At 42.5% G+C, this 14,134-nt stretch overlaps 3 protein-coding genes across 4 annotated transcripts; 2 read left to right on the top strand and 1 right to left on the bottom strand.

Annotated features, from left to right (window-relative positions):
- Window positions 1-17: 17 nt before the first annotated feature.
- On the top strand, window positions 18-2,399 carry LOC129584323 (ankyrin repeat domain-containing protein 29-like). 2 transcript variants are annotated; one of them, XM_055476471.1, is made up of 7 exons: window positions 18-412; window positions 471-578; window positions 687-785; window positions 1,204-1,305; window positions 1,369-1,467; window positions 1,537-1,635; window positions 1,833-2,399. In XM_055476471.1, exons 1-7 carry the CDS (start codon window positions 344-346, stop codon window positions 2,217-2,219), a joined length of 963 nt encoding a protein of 320 aa, XP_055332446.1. In that variant the 5' UTR covers window positions 18-343; the 3' UTR covers window positions 2,220-2,399. The 2 variants fall into 2 exon arrangements, with proteins under 2 accessions (XP_055332446.1, XP_055332445.1); XM_055476470.1 differs by having other exon boundaries at window positions 20-412; window positions 468-578.
- A 724-nt stretch (window positions 2,400-3,123) lies between these two features.
- Window positions 3,124-5,193, bottom strand: LOC129584207 (BTB/POZ domain-containing protein 3-like). The gene is made up of 9 exons (XM_055476325.1): window positions 5,104-5,193; window positions 4,811-4,983; window positions 4,604-4,726; window positions 4,368-4,527; window positions 4,078-4,262; window positions 3,855-3,990; window positions 3,565-3,661; window positions 3,387-3,498; window positions 3,124-3,310 (listed from the first exon to the last, which is right to left on the bottom strand). Exons 2-9 carry the CDS (start codon window positions 4,963-4,965, stop codon window positions 3,124-3,126), a joined length of 1,155 nt encoding a protein of 384 aa, XP_055332300.1. The 5' UTR covers window positions 4,966-4,983; window positions 5,104-5,193.
- A 7,083-nt stretch (window positions 5,194-12,276) lies between these two features.
- On the top strand, window positions 12,277-13,992 carry LOC129584347 (cysteine-rich secretory protein 2-like). Its single transcript, XM_055476498.1, has 6 exons — window positions 12,277-12,434; window positions 12,638-12,850; window positions 12,910-13,058; window positions 13,289-13,374; window positions 13,441-13,535; window positions 13,622-13,992. Exons 1-6 carry the CDS (start codon window positions 12,380-12,382, stop codon window positions 13,771-13,773), a joined length of 750 nt encoding a protein of 249 aa, XP_055332473.1. The 5' UTR covers window positions 12,277-12,379; the 3' UTR covers window positions 13,774-13,992.
- Window positions 13,993-14,134: the final 142 nt, after the last annotated feature.

The raw sequence follows: 14,134 nt of genomic DNA, 5'->3' as shown, positions 1-14,134 counted from the left end.
ATTAAATACGCGATTGGCTCCGTTCCACTCCAGTTGGCGGGCCCGTGTTGCGTATAATTAATCAGCTTGTTGAACTTTAACATCCGATTGAGAGGAAGAGAGAGAGAGACAGTGCGCGCACTCGCTGGGTACCAGAAAAAACAACAACACCAGCTCGGTTCCATCAGCGCCACGTACAGTACGACGCGGTACGCCGGCATCGATCGGCAGCGGCATATTACCGGGCTTATCATTAAGCCGGTGTATCTCTCCCGTCAAATGCGCTATAATCTCCTCGTGGATTAATCTCGTCCATATGGTTAATCACGGCACCGGTACATGATTATTGATTATCAGCGATTACATGGCACATTGTGTCTACCTGACAGATGGTGGCGCGGCGCGGTACTTGGATTGCATAATGTCGATGAAGGTAAACATTATCCCGATTTCGGTATACATAGAAATTAATTATGGCCGTATTGTAGCAGGAATCTCCGCACGATCAGCTGCTGCATCTCGCCGCACTTCAGGGTAACTTGGTAAAACTGCGGATGGTACTTGATTCGGGCCGGGTGCATGTGGATGTCAAGGATAGTGTAAGTGTTGTTACGCTTCTTTTAACAGAGATGTACGTGCTGTATACAATGGGGCAGCGGTGCATTGCCGGATGCTTGTGAATTTCATGCTTGAACACTTTCTTTAAGGATGGAACAACGCCGCTGATGTTGGCCGTTGCTAATAACCATCTGGCTTGTGTCGAGGAACTCTTGGAGCAAGAGGCGGAAGTCAACGAAAGACGAAATGTACTTTTAAAATTTTATTATAAAACATTTTATAAATTACAAGCTTTTAAAAAATCAAGTTTATTTTGTCCGTTGGCAGATGAAAGCAAATTCTCAATAGTGTAGCTATAACCAAAACTCTTGCAAAAGCCAGCCAACTTATAATTTATTCCTGATTCATACGCTAACTGATGCACCTTTTACCGTATTGTACTTTCCATAATTTAAGACAAAGGGATGCGTCAACTTCCTTAGCGATTTTTGAATCTTAAAATTACAGTAAACGGTAAAATAAACACATTTTTTGCAATACCATGTCAGTGTAAGCGAAACAGTCGAGTATTAATAAAGATATTTTCTTTCTGTTTTTAACTGTGTACATAAGTATCTTTGTAATCCGAATCCGAAAGATTAATGTAACGGGCAAATTTGTTTTTAGATATCAGGAGCGACAGCGCTGTACTATGCGGCCCAGAACGGCTTCTTCGACATCATAACCACTCTCTACCGGCATGGTGCTGAAATAAATTGCCGCTGCCATGTAAACAGCCGCTTTGACCTGGAAAACAGAAACTGTGATAATAAATAAATTTTGTTATTTCAGGATGGTGGCACTCCGTTCGCCGTCGCTTGCCAGTCAGGCCATCTGGATGTTGTGAGATATTTGTATGATCACGAAGCCGACATCCATACACGCATGAATGTAATAACGCGCGCATTTATTCGTGCTGGCAACCCGTTGTGCCATTTTCCGGTTTGTTGTTTTTAACAGGATGGCGCCACCGCTCTGTTCCTTGCTACTCAAGAAGGCCACGAAGATGTCGTGCGATTCCTGCTGGATGTTGGACTGGATGCTAATATAAGCCGAGCTGTGAGTCTTGATTAGCGATAGAATTATTTGCTTACTTTGCAGAATTCTAAGTTGATAAACTTATTGCATAGTGGCCTTAAAAAATGTATGTGAAAGTTTTCCCAAAATTGTATTTAACAGAATTTCAACTTTGGGAAAGAAAGACCTTTCCCAAGTATTAACGCGTAAATTTGTGACAGTTTTTGTTGTCGATGCAGGATGGTACATCGCCATTATGGATCGCTGTGCAGATGCATCATCCCGATACTGTCCGGCTCCTGCTGCAGCGCGGTGCTCTACCAGATGTTCCTCGGGAAGATGGCTCCACACCGTTATTCAAAGCCGTTCAGAAAGGTTACCTGGATATCTGCCAGTTGCTCATTGCGCACAAACCGCGACTTGGTTTATTGCCCAACGGTAATTCCGTTCTGCACGCTGCTGCTTGGCATGGCCGAGAAGAAATCGCTGTGATGCTGTTGGAACATGGTGTTGATCTGAACTTGTGTGATAAGGCGGGAAAAACGCCTGCTCAAGTGGCCAGACAAAGAGGATACCGGGTTTTAGCGGGCTTATGTGAACCGTCCAAGAAGGCTGTGTCGTCGTAATGTTTACGTGAGAGCTGCTAAATAGTAGTGGTGCTTCAAAAATAAAATTATTAATTTTAAAGATTATATTGCGAAGGCATCATACTGTTAAAAGGATGCTGCTGGAGCATTAGAGCTCGAGTTGCTTCGACGAGCAGTGGCACTACAGCATTATTATGTTACTGATTAATGAACCCATGTGTTGAATCGCACAAATGCGCGACTAGTAGACTGTAGTATCTAGACTGTAGTGTCTACTGTCTAGAATCGCACACTAGTAGACTGTAGTATCTTGGCACGAACCAGCTTAAGGAATACCGGTGAATTTGCGAACCGGTCGCAGCATTTTGCGAACAAGAGACGTATTTATGCACAAGCAGCGCAGCAGCTAGAGCCTCCGAAAGCGACATCTGGACAATGTGATAATTACCGTGAAACGCTTTCTGCACAGGCGTAACTCTCCGGCGTCTCAGCATTAACAAAAGGCCACAGTTTTCTTGTCTATGACTACCGCAACAGCTAAAACAAAACCAGTAAATTTACAAACAGAGCATGTCCATCGTGATTATAGTCGTTCGTCCCTGCTCGCAGGCCACCCATGTACACCGTGCACCTATTCTATTCCAACAGGAAGGTCAGCTGTCAGTCGAACTTGCAGTTTCAAGGAAAAATCAATAGGATTGACATATCCTTTCGCCGGATCCAGTAATTCCTATAATGTACATTCACATTATGGTACGGTGTGTGACGAAGCATTCCATGCTTCCAATCGCAAAAATGCTCCCACCTCCATAGATATGTATTCCGCGTATCCCCAACTATCTTCCTTATTGAACAGATCATGCGATGCTACAGAGTTTCAGCGTACAACACTTTAACATAACCTTTATAACAGTTAGCCTTGCGAGGGCCACATCAGTAAGTACTACAGCAACACAGTCATACGTTTATTCATGGGTTCGGTTTCCGCTTTCCACGGTAGTACGCGCAGTTCGACAGTAGCCTGACATGCCCAAGAATCGCAATTCGAGCAGTCGTGACAGTGATTACACACTAGAAAGTAGCTCAGTGCAGGAGATTCACCATCAGTGTTCTTATACACCTGGATGCGCCTGCAAAGTGAAGCACAGCAATGGCATCAAACTCCGCACAACTGGCTAGTCCACTTCCGCCACGGTGCCCCCCTACCAAAGCAGCTTTCTGACTGTAATGGGATCGCTATACAGCACATCCATGCCCGCCTCAGGCAGCTCCCTCACATCTGGGATCTTGAAATTGATGACGCCCTCAGCGCGTATATCTACAAATTACACCACATTTTGTAAACCATGGCTATAATCCACCGGAAACGAAAGAACGCGCCAACTTCGTCGAGGCTCCGTATGGAACGGCAGCTGCGGTTTGATGGTGGCCCGCTTGTGACGGTAGATATCCAGTATTTCCGATTGCAGCAACAAACCGCTCTGAAGAATAAACATTAAGTGCCGCAAATGTTAACTGGATGGTTCACGCCGCACACATTAACGGGATTGCGATTGCTGATAGTTTTTGTCTATGTAATCTCAACGCACGCAAGCAGCAGCCGGGTTATATTATGCTTTAACCAGTGACTTCAAAATTACTAAAACTGATTACAAACTGGTGCGAAGAGCGTACCTCCGCGGGCCCATCCAGCAACTGAACATCGGTCAAGAGCGGAAATCGGATGAGAAACAACGCCTGACCTAATACTTCACGCCGATTCGCCGAGGAATCGTCCATGTTCTTTCGCGTGCACACTGCCCCAGCCCACCTGTGAAAAACCGTTTATAAAAGTCTTAAATAGAAATAACGCCACTTTGTGTCATAAAAGAAAGAGAGTGGGCAGAATTAAGCTTACTCTTCAGCAGCCCAACAAATGGTGTCTTCGTTGGCCGTTAACGTATCCCGCTGGAGAATAAGACGCAGCGCCTCCTGTCCGATCTCACAGAACTGCTCCGATTCCCAGATAGCTTCGCCTGATTCATCGATCAGGCACAAGCACTTTTCCACGATGCTCGGAGCGGTAGCTGCGTAGAGAACCGCCTACGACACAACTTGTTAGGTACTCCGTACTAGATACCAGATATTTGCAGGAAATATATGCTATAGCAAATAATTTGCTATAGCAAAGCCCCTGGCGAAACCTACACTATCCAACATATCCAGGCAGTTGCTCGTGGTGAGCTCGTTCACGGCAAAATCGGTGCACTTCACCACCAAAAAGGGTAAGTCATATTTGTCCGCGCAACCCAGTGTGAAGAAGACATTGTCCAGGGAGAGGATCTTCACGGCATCGGTGTAGATGAAGCTACGGAATTTGTCCGATTGTCTTTAGCATATTGACTGCCAGGAACGATACGGAAAACTTTGTCTCATAGACAAACCTGAGCATATTGGCGAAAGCCTCGGGGTGAATGTCTGGAATGTCGACGGGAGCTGCACAGTTCTCTGGCACACTTCCATATAGCATTGCATGGAAAACAGCACTGCGGACACCGAGGAGGATTCTGCATCACGCAATTTACGATTAATAAAAAATCAGCCCCAAGCTGTTGTAGATCATGGATCAGCATGGCGCAGAGAGAACTCACCGGTGAGCGGGAAAGATCTTCGCGTCACCATAATCCCGTCCGACCGCGAACCTCGCATCGCTCATTTCTCCACTCGCTAACAGGTACTGCATACCGTCACCCATCGTCACGATCCCGGCGCGATTCCCCGAGTTCGACGATGGTATGGGATTCATGGCTTCAGAGACTACAAGCTGCAACAAGCACTTTACGTCAAGTCACAAAAGAAACTTCTACAGTCAGGAGTATTACGGCGTAGTCCTTCAAACCAATAGACGAGTAATGAGTTTATGAACGAGAATGAGAACCCATACTCTGTCAGCCAGTCCACAACACAACGTGAGATAACTCTCCTTATCAGTCTTGAGCTACTTAGTTCTTTTAATTTCAAAAGAAGAAATCGGCCACTATCTGCAGCAAAAGGAAACCGAGAATGCTTTGTCGGCACTGTTTTTCGTAATTTCAAAATTCCTGCTGACAGCTTACCGTACGGTACGGTAAGCCGGTACGGTACCGGTAGTAAATACTTGTACGGTTGTACGGTTGTACCTATCAACAACAACATGTGAAATTGGAAGGCGCAAGCGTGGGCACTCGCCCGGCGGACCAAAGCGTATTTATGCGCCGTTTTTAACTCCTCGATAACTCGTGGTCAGTTTAATTCCAGCTTGGTCTTAAAAAATTCCATATTTTCCATAGATGTGCCAATAGATTTTGTTTGTTTGTAATAACCAGTGGTCAGAAACTGGTTTCACCAAGTCTTAAGTATAGGAAACATAAATAGCACTCGAAGAAGTATTCACTGCACAGCAATAAAAAGTGCTTAAATACATAATGACTGTAACCACGGAGACCTATAGCGGATGCAGAAATACTTGCTCTTTAAGTAAAAGCATATTATTACTTAAGTCCTGCAAAAGTCCATACGTATTTCAGAGCGCCAAAACGTCAGAAATTCAAAACGTAACACCGTCAGAACGGCAGAACGTCATAAAGTAAGAACGTCAGAACGTTAGAACGTCATACCGTCATAACGTTAGGACGTTAGAACGTTTAAACGTCAGAACATTAGAACGTCAGAACATCAGAACGTGAAAAATTAAAATTGTCAGAACGTCAGAAATTCCGAACGTCAGCCTTTATATATTTATAATGACCTTTCCATAACAAAGCCAATACTATCCAGTACTTAAGTGCCGAGCGCGGATGCGCGAGGCTACCTTGTAAAGATATAATGCATAATAAAACAGCGTCAAAACTAAGTGAATTAAATTAAACTATTTTGGCACAAATTTACGTAGTTAGGGAATCCCGTCAGTCGTGCTTCTGATAATAGACTGTATCTCGCCTAATGTAACATAATAACCTGTAATGATAAACGAGGTACTAACACGTACAAGTACTTCTGCATACATTTTGATTGTAATGCTAGAGTACGTGCTGTATGGCTGTATTACATACGAGTACAAGAAACAGCTTCGGCTTCGCCTCCGCGTTTCTTGTGATCCACGGCCGGTTTGAATAGAGAATTCGTTTAGTTCATTAGTACTCGTAAATGTATTAACAGCCTTAGCAGTGATTGTACAACGTCTTGAGGAAAGACTCCAGAATCTAGATTGGATTGCTGATGTGTCCTACCAAAAAATTATAAGTTGAACCACGCATGGACAGATGGACTGGACTGTAGTAAGCTCGGTCACACTTTTACCTAAAGATTCTTCTCACTGGACAATGGGGTAGTTCGGTAATTCACTCGTCTTGGTAGCTCTGTCACTCGTCACTCGCTCATATATCTAGAGCTTCTGATCATTGGACACTGGTGATCGCTCGGGCACTCGTTCAGATCCAGTGATTTTTCTTACTGGACAGTGGTAATAGCTCGGTTACACACTGTTCTAAAGATTTTGCTCATTAGACAGTGGTGGTAACTCTAACACTCACTCATCTGCTCACTGGGTGAGATTCTGCTCACTGGGTAGTTCGGTCACTAACTTGTCCAGTGATATTTTCGCAGTGGTGGTAGCTCGGTCACTCACTCATCTAGAGATCTCCTCACTGGGCAGTGATGGTAGTTCGGTCACTCACTCGTCTTGTGATTTTTCTTACTGGACAGTGGTGGTAACTCGGCCCCCACCTCTACAGATTTTGCTCACTGGACAATTAAGGAAGTTCGGTCACATTGGGTCACTAACCTAGCTTCTGATTTATCTTACGGGACAGGGGTGGTAATTCGGTCACTCCCGCGTTTGATGTAAATGCGTTGATTAACCGAGACATATTTCGAGCTCAGCTTGTTTGGAACGCTTTAAGAAATATGAAAACTTTTTTTTTGCGTACTTTGTTCTGAATAAGAATTAAACATTATAGGGCGCTAGTAAGTAGCCACACATTAGTAAACGCAGGTCTAGTGAGTGTGTTTAGCAGTATCAAACCGCCCGATAAACTTCCAGCACCTTGAAATAGCGCACAATTGTGCCGACAACAAAAACCGGGAGGCTAAATTCTTATTAATTTTGTGCTTGGTGCCGCACGAAAATAATTACAATTTATTTATTTTTCAGTTTATTTAATGCAATATGTCAGTTTATGTTTGAAATGTATCCAGGCAAATTTTTTTTAAGTCCCAAGGTCACCTAGAAAGTCGGTTGGATCGTTTGCGGCGTCGTGCCGACACGATTCTGGTTGAACGAATTTAAAACGAAAATCATGTGAGCCAGTTCTGGACCGAGGTCGATCTATTGGCGTTGTCAGTTTTTAAAAAAATGGTTTTGCTTATTGACATCTGAAAACTATGGGGCGCCGCGCGTAGTACAGATCTTATACTTAATAATAGATATTGCAATGTTTGATTTCACATCAAGCTAATTTGGGTTTGGTACACATTTTGTCCTTGAGAAGGTACGTGCCGTTAATGTTTAACGTAGAACTTTGAATGACATACTGTATATCTATACAGCACAGAAGCAGAAATCTTTTTCACCAGAGATAACACAGTTTGGCAGGGTTTTTAGGTTTTAGATTTTGGCAAAATATTAAATTTAATTATTAGATTAAACAGTGACCTAGCCGGCTTGAGTTCCCTCGGTCGTAACTGGACAGTACTGAAAAGTCGGCTGCTTCGAAAAATCTCCTTATAAACGATTTCTTAATCGTCGGCGCAAGTTTTTCACGCGGCATGAGCGTACATTTCCACTCAGTTACATATTTTAGCCTGCCAGCCGATGCTGAGTTATTTCAATATCAATTTGTCCTGTATCTTCTAAGAATCGGATCAATGCTTTCCAAAAATTTCTAGAAATCTTTGAATCTCTCAGCGCTCCGCCGAATATTTTTTTTCAATTCTAAGTGCTAAAGAGGTCTCTTAAGTGAAAATTTTTCTTTTTAGGAATTTCAACACTATATTTTGATTACAGCAAGCCGGCTATTATGTAATTAAATTCCCTATTGGCGTAAATATACAATTATAAACTTATTAACAGTGCAGTTAACAAATAAATGATCTAAGCAACAGGAATTGCTAGTATTTCAAGGTCACCTTGAAAGCTGTACCGGAGCCAGTTTCGCCGGAACCGGCATCGGTGGCACGGGCAAAATTATTTTTTTAAAGAAATAAAATGTATGTGACATCGTTTCGAAACATGCTGTATTTAATGGCGTTTACAGTTTTTTTCATCATGCTATAGTTTTCCCGATCTCATTGTCTCAGATTTTTATGTAGTTGTATTATAGATCTAGTTCGTTGATAGTTCCTTGATACAATAATACATACATACGGTATCATGGCAGATGATAATTTACATTCTAATGTTTGGTCGTTTCTACCGTGTAAACGAAATGTCGCGCATCTTCCGCATTAATTAGTTGTACTTACCTGCGTTTTAAATTATTACACTGATATTCTAATTATTAGTAATTCTCACTGTGACTGCCTGTGAGTACGACCATAAACGGAATTCGTCTGCATCACCTACATCCGCATATCGTACTATCTAGTACCTACTCATACTCTGGTAGAAGTTGAGTTAGTTATATTATTATTAGAGAGAAACTTTGATGTTTACCATTAACAAACGATTCTAGCAGCTTCGAGCAATTTAGTTATATTTTTCAGGTAGATCATTCTGTACCGGTTTTGTCAAGTCATGCAGCCGCTCACACAACCAAACTTCAGTTATACGCAATTATGTGGCACAAATGCATAAATTTGTATACGGTTTATGGATGGATTTAAAATCGTCCACCCTAAATTCAGTTTCTGTCAGGACACCGCGGAATCTCGGTATTCCAGCTGTTCATAGTTATTTTATAGTGATCCCTTGATTTTATAGGGTAGTGGTCGGCCTGTTAGCGGCGACCAGTGCCCGCACAGGGGCAGTTACATAACTGCCCGTGTGCCGGCATCGGACGCCGCATTCTTTCCAATTCGCCCGCAAAATGGGGTTAAATAATAAGTCCACTGCATACTTCATAATCGGTGGCGTAGTGGATATTTCTAATGGTGATGGTGGGTATACAATATATGCGGTCAACAGATGGGTCGTCGCAATGTGGTACCCCACTCCGGAGCAAGGACAGCGATTCATCTGCCCCTGCGCCGGAGTCGGATGCCGCTGCTTCGTCCCTCACGAATAACGGATGACGATGCGTCCTGAGAGATATCCACTCACCGGCGAAAAACAGTAAACACGATCATGCCAAAAATATAAGCAGCTGTATAAAACTATTAAGTGATTTAAAAAAACTTTTTTCAGACTGAAAATGCGGCTTCAAAGTGCTAAAGTAATTATGCGAATATATATGGCCGAAATATCGACGGTACGCTTATACTGTAGTACATGAACTGTTAAATATTACTTCCGTTCCTTAGGAATATAATTGCCCTTCGAAGAATTAACTATCAGCTAACCCTGGCAAACTGTAACCGTTTTTGCACACGGTTAACTTAAACTTCGAGAAAATTTGGTACTGGATTCACATAACGCTTCTTTATGGCACTGGATGGAAAGAAAATGTGCTGACTGTAAAAGGCTGGTGTTTGATAGAATCTCTACCGTGTTACAATGATAGCTACCGAGTAGAAGTATAGTTATGCCTGCAGCGATTGCAATTTTTTCTTACGATGTACTGTATCTGTGCATATTGCATGACAGGCCCGCTGGAGAATTCATTCTGTAACTTACTGTTCACGAAGCGGACGTCAACGGAAATACGTGTTGTTTCAGTGTAACCTTACAGGTTGCGGTGAATTCCGGGATCGGCTACTAGCGGCGACCGATGCCCGCACAGGGGCAGTAGCGTGACTGTCCGTGTGCCGGCATTGGACTCCGCGTTGTCTGCCAGTTGCCAGAAAATGGGATTACCACTGTCTTGTTCGTAATCAAAGCCGTATTGGACGTACATCTAAAGGCGGTATGGTGGATAAGCGTGATAGGTACACAGATGAGAGATTTGTCTACAAATCGTTTAAAAAGGTAGTCAACGATATACTGGAAATGTGTATGGATAACTACAGAGTAGAGCCAATTAATTTCAGTTAATTAACAATCAGTGAAAATATTGTGCAGAATATACGTATGCAGGCAATAGTACTGTCATGATGTTGCAGCAACTGCAGTTCCAGCCTTTCGCGGAGAGCTAGAGAATCACTGAAGAAATGTAAAAAATCTTCAGTTGTGCAGTCTTTTAGCATTTCTCATACGTTATATATGTGCCACCTTCTGGATAATTTATGCTGCGATCCGAGCATGAGCGACGGTCGTGATGTCGCTTAATAACGAGTTTTCAGTTAAAAGCAAAAATAACCGCAGGTATTATTTTCTACTGCTGATAGTTTAGCTGTCTGGGTAGCTGGTAACTTACAATTAGTGGCTTCGAAAGATGGCGGTCATTGATGTCATGACTGCGCGAAAAATAATTGCAGATTTGCAGTGAATCGGAAAAGTTGATATACAGATAACCAGCGGGAAATAGCACCATGGTGGTTAATAATAATCGCGACAAGTTATCTGCTGGTCATTCTTTTACAGTATGTAATAGTGACTGGACAGAAAATAAGGAGGTCGGATTGATATTAACGCCGCGCAACGTTGGCATTCTCATTTTCTAAACGTCGCATTTGCCGTCGTTGCCGGCTTTTTGAGCGGATATAACGTGTGCGCATGGGCCGATGTAGCGTCCAGAATTAACATAAAAAAAATATAATACTGCATAACTTGCAAGTTATCGATGTACAATAATGATTGTGAGTATACTTTAATAGTGTCACTGTGAAACTGACCACTGTATTTCATTGTACTACTTGAAAGCCTCGACTGTAATTTGTGCAGCATAAACCACTGCAGTTTTTAACTTGCACACCAGCACCACTATTGTATACATAAATTCCAAATGGGAATGAAATCAGAAATCTGCACGCAGCGATTGCAGAGTTTTTGCAAAGGCGACTCTGTAACAAATAAATAAAGACTCCTTTTGTTCTTGATTAACAAAACTGATTTAAATGTATATTGGAATACGAGATATGAGCAAGTTATTGGTGTGAGAAATTAAATCTGTACGTGTCACGCATAATTTATTTTGATAAAGCAGTGCCACCTGCGTAGATGTATCCGTATTAACGTGACCGCTGCCTGTAACATATGTTACTGTAATTCATTATCCACTCCTTCCAGGTGACTATTCAAAATGCACTGTCAAATGTGCAACAAATCGTGCAAATATTATAGGTTTAACGTTTAAAAAAGATGTAATGCGGAAATGTACTGCCATTTATATAACCCTAGCTTGCTTATATTTACTTAGTTTTGACATTGCTGCGATTGTATGTTCTTTGCACTGCATTGTGTTATTCTTCAAAATTTATTGTACCGTGAAAAGACCAAGAATATGTTTAATGCCGCATACAAATACAACTGGTTCTCACAGCCTAAAAGTAAGTAGCCACTTCGTAATAAAAACAAATTTGCAACTTGGATAAAAACGGGCACCGGATTCCGACTATGATATACTAGTTCAGTCAAATTATTTCCTCACCTAACGTGATAACCATACTCGTATCTAACTAACCGGTAAACTTCCGGCAAATACTCATAGTATCAAAGTCAAAGAACAAAAAAACGTCATCAACAGGCAAAAGTGTTTCGAGACACCAAAACACTTCATGTTCTTGGAACCCAACATTTAACCATCTTTTGATCAACCATACTTTTGGGAAGTCATAGAATATTCCTCGGTTCTGCGACGTAGCGCCTTCGTTCGTTTTAGAAGTCAAGACGCCAGGCATTTTATGTACATATTGCCTTCTAATTCAGCTTATCTGCAAATTTTTATCAGGCACCGCAAGTAGCTTGGCTACCTGGAAATATGCGAGTTCCTCCTTTTTGCTGATCATGTATTTAGGAAACTGTATACTAATTCCACAGGAATAATTCAGGTGATGCCGATTGCGGAGTATTAACTTTATGGCTGTACGCAACAGGTTATAAAAGCGGAAACAAGGTGTACTATAAGTCGGTAGCGCTGTTCGGCTGTAATTCGGAAAAATCTGGTGACCTCTGATAAATCTTTGCTTTTTTGCTATTCTTATCGGCAATGAGTATTCTAGCGATCGCATCACTGGTTGTTGTGGCGGCTGGCTTCGTTGCCGGTAATAATCGGTTCCTTGTGGTTATTTGCGCTACTATTAATGAGACGACCCTATTCTTCTACATAACAGCTGATGCAGCGATTTTGCTTACATGCTTTCTTTGCAATCATAATATCTGATAGTATTCAATCAGTGAAAGGCTTAATATTTTGGTTAAATCGATTACTCGTTCTGTACAAACTATAAAACAAACTATTGTGCAGGTCAGACTGTCAATCCCGACACGACTGTCGCCGCCACACAGCAGCAGATCGTGGATCTGCATAACGCTCTGCGTCGCAAAAATCCCTCTACGGGATCTTTCGAGCTTTCCTGGGACTCTGAAGCCGCTCAGAAGGCCGCTGATTGGGCCGCTCTTTGCCACTTTTGGCATCCTAATTCCACGACGGATCAGCCTCTGTATCGCAAGACCAGCAGTAAGACTCCGCTGGACGCTACAATGCCTAGATTCACCGTGACGATCTCTATTTCACAGAGTACGATTTGGGCCAAAACCTGTACAGCACCAGCGGTGGACCCGTGAACTGGCAGAGTGCCACAGACAACTGGTACAGCGAAATCGCTGATTTTATTTATGGTCAGCCACCCAAAAACAGCAAAGCCGCTGTCGGACATTATACCCAGGTAAGTGCCGGCCATGATCAAGATTCTTTTATAGCTTTCATAGAGTGACCTTTAAGTTGACATTTGTACTGCATACTCTGGTCACTATAACCGTTGATTCCAGGATGATTTTTTTCAAATTAGTATAAAGGTCTTAATAACATAAATTAAAGTGAAACTATGCGGTACAAGGGTAGAGAAATGAATAGTGACATACGATAATACAACAGTTCAAATAATTATATCCGTAGATTGTTTGGAATACAACGTTCGTTGTGGGATGTGCCTATAAGGACTGCGGCAGCTTTAAATTCTACGTTTGCAACTATGGTCCAGCGTGAGTGCAGCTTGAAAATAAGTGATACCGTCCCTACTCCGTTTAAATGGTAATAATTATTCTCAGTGGCAACATTTCACCAAACCTGTATGCTCCCTATGAAGCTGGGACAGCGTGTGCCAAATGCACCGGTGAAACAACTTGCCGTAACGGATTATGCCGTACGTGTCTAGAGGGAATCGCGATGTTGTATCTGATCTCAGTGTTTCTGTTTGTGTTTGAGCGCTGATAGAATCTCCTGTTGCAGTTAATCCTTGTCCGGTGACGAACACCTTGTCGAACTGCGACACATCCGTTGTCGTTGGCGGCAAGACCTATCCTCCGTTAGGATGTACAACGGCTTACGCCAGCCAGTGCCAAGCTACCTGTCAATGCAAAGGCAAAGGAAAACTGTATTAAGAACGACGAATTTACCGTTAATTATAGTTAGTCCCTAGTTTGTGTCCTCCTCTAGTGCTTTCCTGCTTACTGATCATTCTTCTTACGTACGCTGTGTAACAGACAAAATTAATCTGCCATTTTTATCTCTTTCACGCTGGTGGCTCCCATGCGCGTGCGAGAAATACGAGTGCCATCATTATCTGCATGAAGACGTCAGATAAAGAATCTCTAGCATGGTTCAGTGGAGCTTTCTTTCAGACCTATTATTCCTGAAACCGGCCCTTGATGTAAGATCTTTCTTTTCAGGCAGTCGATCAAGAGTGGCTGTGTGAGCAACATTTACGCTAGTCACAGATACACTAGCTGAAATTTACAAATC

This window comes from Paramacrobiotus metropolitanus, unplaced genomic scaffold (genome assembly GCF_019649055.1).
Source record: "Paramacrobiotus metropolitanus isolate TYO unplaced genomic scaffold, Prichtersi_v1.0 Parri_scaffold0000013, whole genome shotgun sequence".
Classification (NCBI taxonomy): domain Eukaryota; kingdom Metazoa; phylum Tardigrada; class Eutardigrada; order Parachela; family Macrobiotidae; genus Paramacrobiotus; species Paramacrobiotus metropolitanus.
Note: the sequence above shows the minus strand (reverse complement) of the source record. Positions and strands in the feature narration are given on the sequence as shown.